General features: G+C 40.5%; 1 protein-coding gene across 1 annotated transcript in view; it reads left to right on the top strand.

Moving 5' to 3' along the window:
- LOC112103417 (uncharacterized protein C1orf21) overlaps positions 1-5,674 on the top strand; it is a 197,646-nt gene extending 191,972 nt beyond the window's left edge. Inside the window, exon 6 of the mRNA XM_024195153.1 lies at positions 4,928-5,674. Coding sequence (XP_024050921.1) covers positions 4,928-4,966 — 39 coding nt within the window. The 3' untranslated portion in view covers positions 4,967-5,674. The remainder of the gene's footprint in view (positions 1-4,927) is intronic.
- The last annotated feature ends 326 nt before the right edge of the window (positions 5,675-6,000 follow it).

Here is a 6,000-nt window from a genome sequence, read left to right on the forward strand (position 1 = left end):
AATTTTCTCGGAAACAACAAGGCAGACAACTAGAGGTTGTTGGTGGAAAACCTCCTCAAGCCATACAAAAGCCTTGGTTGCAACATGTCACTAAAGATACATTTTTTGCACTCTCATCTAGATTTTTTTCCACCGAACTGCGGAGCAGTGAGCGACGAGCATGGCAAGCGATTTCACCAGGACATTGCAACAATGGAGAAACGCTATCAGGGCAAATGGAGCCCATCGATGCTTGCAGACTATTGCTGGACAGTGACAAGAGATGCTCCATTTAATGAATACAAGAGACAAGCCAAGAAGAGCCGAGTAGACACTGAATAGGACTAAACTATGTACAGAATAGTTTTTTGCCTTTTGTTTCATAATAAATTTTATTTATATAACCCTTTTGCTGATTTTTAAAGTGTTACATAAACAGGACAGGTGAAATATTATCATGTAAAGCAACCATAAACACATGAAAAGACCTAGGTTTACAATTTATGATTAAAACTCTACTATCTACACAATATACGTAGACATCAAATGTAAAAACTGAAATATCTTAGAAACAGTAGCCAATCAGTTGTTTTAATTGTCATATTTGAATTCAGCACCTCATAATAAATAGCACATTTTATCTCTGAAGCAGACGACTTCTCAAAAATTGTAGACCAGTGATATCATAAAACATACAGAATACTTGCAGTTTCTAAATGCAACAAAAATGGGGAAAGGGGAACCCAGCTACTAACTTTTTATTATCCCCAGTGTGTGAGCTGTTGAAGAGAGCTGCATACCACCTGAGTACCAGCTTGCTGGGGACCCTGGGTATATAATCAGGCAGCAAGCCCATCTGTGCTATAATCACATCTTCCTTTGCTGTGTAGAAATATCCGTAGCTTTCTCCCAGGGTCACACTGCAGGTGCTTCTCTGGCTGCTCTTGGCTTTCTGTCAGCTTCTCTCACAATCTCACACACCTCCATCAAACAATACCTAGCTCTCTGCATTTGCATTCAGACACTAGTGAAATCCCACTGTCTGTATAGCTCAACTCCTGACCAGCCTCGCATGTGGCCTGGCACTTTGGGTGGTGGCTCTTAGTGTTTCATCAATCTTACTCCAAAAGCAGCGTAACTGCTTCTTGCATTTGTCCTGAATGAAGGCTGTCACACACACCAGCCTCAAGGAGGAGTCACCTCCCTTTCCCCCCTCCCCCGGTATGGCTGTAGTTTTTCATTTTAAATGTAACAAGTAATTATCTGACTGTGGACTTGATCTTTCGAAAGCACTGAGCACAGTGAGTCCTTTCTAGGCCCATTAGGACTGCTTACACACTCGCAAATGTACTTAAGCACATGCTAAATTTTAACATGAGTAATACCATTGACTTAAGTGGGGCCACTCACTTGCTTAAAGTTAAGCATGTGCGTAAGTGTTTTGCTGCATCAGCAACAGAGTGCTCAGTGCCTTGCAGGGCTGAGCCCTGTGTGGTTTGTACAAGCAAAGAGTCGTATTTGAATTGCCTTAGGCCATGTCTACCCTTGGAGCGGTCACTATAATGACATAGCTATACCGGTATACTATATCAGCAAAGCACTGCTCATGTGGATTCATCTTATGCTAGCAAAACCATGCTTTTGCTGGTGTGGCTTATTCCAGCCCCCTCAAGCAAAACAAGTTACCAATAAAAATGCAACATCTACACTGCTGCCACCCCAGCCTTATTGGTCAAGGATTGCAACTCTTCACGCCCTGACCAACAGAATTCTGTAGCAGTGACCTGGCCTTAGTCTTAGGCTGTTTCTTCATTAGGGAAAAAAGGTGTGGTGTTAACTCAAGTTCATGAACTTGAGGTAAAATATTGGCACAGACCAGGCAGTTTTCAGTCTAGTATTGGGTTAAAAACCTAGTCTTTAACTGTACCTTCTAACTTGTGTAAAAACTACAAACTGGTTTGTCTTTAGTGGAAACCTTTATTACAAAGAATTCGATTTTATCCCACCCTAAAGATATGGGGCGGGGGAGGGAGCCTGTTACAAACTTAAGTAAATAAAACTGCTGTTTGTCTTCAAACTAGACTGCTCCCTCTTCTTCTTGAGAGCTGGTGGATCTGTTCAATGCCATTCCTCCTCACTGTTCCATTTGAAGTTAAAGTGAGAAATGAATCCATATTGTGGCTTGAAGCTTTTTAATGTGTAAGCACTCATGTGAGGATGCAGTGCAGTGCTGAGATGGCTGTTTATATTAATTCAAATAGGGCCTTGTTTTCACTTTGTAATTCAATTAGTGTGTTGGGCTGAAGTCTCTCCTCCTGCTAGTTGCTTTAAGGGATCGTGTGTAAAAGATCTACATGTCATGCTTCAGGAAAATATGGGCAGTATCCCTGGTATTTCAGCCAGCGCTTTCACTCTTTCTCTTTCAAGTGCTTTTGCTGCCTACGCAAGCTAATTGGAATCAGAAAGCTGACAGAATGCTTAAAAAGTAGATCAGGCATCTGAGCCGACTGCCACACCAGGCAATAATTACTTTAAAATGGTCATCACAAGGGAAGCAAACATGGAACTGCCCCATCTTTTAGGCACAGAAGTGAGCAATCCTTTATGCAGTGAAGCAGATAAACAAAATGGCTGATGACAGTACCCCAACTTCAATTTAAATTCAAGGCTGGGGTGAGGAGGGTGTATGTCCATAACGCTGCTAAGATTTATTCTGTGTATGTCTTCAAAAACATTTTCCTTCCATCTTTCTGCTTCACTTTCAAAAATACAGTGGAAAAATAGAAAAATGGAAGGAGGAAGAGGGGAGATGCTAGTTAACATTAAACAGCCTCTAACAGTAATAATGATGCTCGGGGCAGAGCATTTCCCATGGAATAAATGACCAGCTAGTGTTTCCACTTATCACCAGGAAATATCTTGGGCCTCAGTTATTATTCTTTAAGGGTGATTTTCACAGCTATACAGTATGTTGGCCCGTGTTGACAAGTACTTCATCATCAGTGCTTAATCAGATAGTTTTGTTAAGAGTTTAGGAATTGTGTCGGTCTCTGAAATAAAGGAAACCAGGTGGTTTTGGCCTTTCTGTAAAATGTTGCCCTGTCTGTCCCCTCCCCATCCTCCCCCCAAAAATCACATGTATTAAAACCAAGTGAATTTTTTAGCTTTTCTGATGACCACAAAGGTGGGACTAAATATATGCTTGTTGAGTGCTAATCTTTTTTTAATCTACTAACAAAACCCACAAATTTCTATCTTCAGCCATTGACAATAAGGCACTGCTGGCCCTAGGGTTTAGACTGGGAGGACTGGTGCAAGGAAACGCCACCAAACCAAAGTGGACATCATTATCCCATGGCAGCTCAATGGGTTTGAGCAACAGACCCAGAGCCACTTTATAGCTTCTATTCCTAGCCAATGTATAGTGCGTGTGTCATGTGCATCAAATAACTTTTAAGCAGTGGCAGAAAATGAAACAAGATGGCTTTGAAGACACACACACACACACACACACACATATTATTGCCCGGATATGCCTTTATTCTGTACTTTGCAATTTTTAAACAATTTACTCTTAAAATTCTCTTCCTGAGCATAAAGACCTGGCAAGACTGGCCCAGTTTCAGTTGTGGGGTATGGGCACAACTCTATTCAAGCTCGTGGCCTTTCAGTCATTTGCAGTAGGACTGAATTGGCCCTCTGTGCTTTCAGAATACTATCAGGCTTGTATTCCGGCTGGGGCCCTCTCTACCCCAGACTTCTCCAGAGACATGAGTTTCCTCTGTTTTTCCTCCTTTTCCTTGCCCCTAGTAACTAGTTCTTTGACATGCTTCAGCCAATAATTTTTACCTGTGTGTTTGTGCATGTGTTTGCTGAGTAGCCTGCACATAGGAACAGCCTGCATATAGGAACAGCAGATAGGCTTGTAATACTTGGACTTGGTTTCAAGGATTAATTTTGCCTATGGGCATTTGGGGTTTGCGTTTGTAGCATGGAGGACCAAGGTCCTAGTAGGAGCTTTGGTATTCACTGTGCCTTGAACAAGAGGCCTTGTCCCTTCCTGTCCAGCCCCTTTGGAGAGGCTAGTGGAGCTGAGGGTACTGGCATTGCATAGACCTTGCACTCGGGAATACATTATGTCTAACTCCATGGTGGCACCAGATTGAGTGAGGCTCTTTGCATCCTCGATGCACCCATGCAGGGTGCCTGGCACAGTCTGGCCCTTGATGTAGAGTAGTTTTGCAGCATTAGAAATGTTTTATAGCATGTATAAATCTTTCGGTATTTATATGGGCAAGATAGAATGGCAGTCTCTGCTATGCAGTGCAGTTTGGCCACTTGGAAAGTGTCTGTGTTGCTCAGCAGGCCTTTAGTTACATTGAAGAGTTTAATAATAATACTAAGCGGAATCTCCTCAAGTATTGGTGATCTAGCAAACCTTGATGAGCAGGTGAACTGTACTACTGGAAGTTTCATATTTCAGATGAGACAAAAAATATAACTCACCTGGTCAGTAAGGATTCCCTGAAACTTTTCACAAGCTTTAGGGTATTAGCCTCATTGTCCTGGTTTAATTTCAATATGGATGTATTTTGCTCATATAAAAATCCCTTGTTGCTTTTAATGGATAAAGTATTCCTCTTCATTTTTCTGTTCCCAAAATGGTTGTCTTATTTTGCTAACACTATTATAATGGCTGCTGCCTTGCACTCCATAGGTTGCTGCATTCTAGTGGTGGATCTGCATCTCTGCATCTATTTAGATGCATCTACGTGTAAAGTATCTTTGTAAATCAGTGTATAGAATCCACTGGGATATGTGGATGAAAGATGTGTGTATTATCCTGTAAACCTCAGTCATCTTACCCAATGTTTCCAATTACTTATTTGCTTTTCATTCTCTCTCTCTCTCTCTTGAATTGTTCATTTGTGTGTGTTTCTTTTTAAAGGGTCGTGATTACTGTTCAGAAGAGGAGGATATCACATAGTGCCAATTCTGCCAATCAAAACAGGAATACTACTGTGTAAATAGATTACAACCCGGTCAAAATCTTTTGGAAGTCTTCTAGAGTGAGCAGCACTACATAGCAAAAGAAGATCATTTCCACATTGTATTCTCCATTCAGTTACAGCGTTTCTTTAAAAAAACAGACAAGGAATATTGCTAAGAACTCGTATGGAACTGTGTTTGTTGCTGCTAGTTAAAACTTGTTGCAACTTTTCACTTTTCTGTGTCCAGATATGCAGGAAATCCTTAAATTTAATCTGAAAGACGCTGTTGATTTTACTAAGGTTGCTGGCCTATTTTCTATTGGATGAGGTAGTGTTATACAAAACTTCCATAACTGAACAGTCAAGCTTCTAAGAAATCCTCAAGCTGTTTGTCAGTCCACAGATGGGCTGGAGTGCTTAGTATTACTGGTGATTTCAGCCTTTGGAGATGGGATGTGTTTTGCCATGACAGGCCTTGTTTCTCTACTGGGAAGAAGTTGAGAAATTATTGTCCATTAAAAGCATGTTATCACACAAATACTGGAAGTGATACAGGAGCAGAAATTTGTATTTTAAAGGGAAAAAAGTTTCATTTAATAGGTATCTTAATCAAGGACTAAGCTTTCTGAATGCGAATGGAAGTGTGATCACAATCATTTGAATCCCTTTTTTCTAAGAAAATAAACATTTACTGTTTTTATGTATTCTTGTCTTTTACCATTCATACAGTTCCACCCTTTATGAGTCTGGGGAACTTGGGAAGGCAAAGGCAGCCCTCTACAGTTACAACTCCAAGATGTTAACACTTTAAAGCACCTATGCCCATTTGGAATGTCTGTTGTGTGTTCTGTAGAGTTTTATTTTTCCATATTATGCAAAAGAGGATATTATCTTCTTACAGGCAGATGTAATATTTTTAACAAATATTGTCATGAGTAAAAATAATCCTAAAGGGGGGGAAACACCTTTTGTATTTATTCTTTTAAAGTAGTTAGGTAACTGCCTGTCTTTATCTTTATATGACAGTGTG

This window comes from Terrapene carolina, unplaced genomic scaffold (genome assembly GCF_002925995.2).
Source record: "Terrapene carolina triunguis isolate 2854851 unplaced genomic scaffold, T_m_triunguis-2.0 Scaffold210, whole genome shotgun sequence".
Taxonomy (NCBI): Eukaryota; Metazoa; Chordata; order Testudines; family Emydidae; genus Terrapene; species Terrapene triunguis.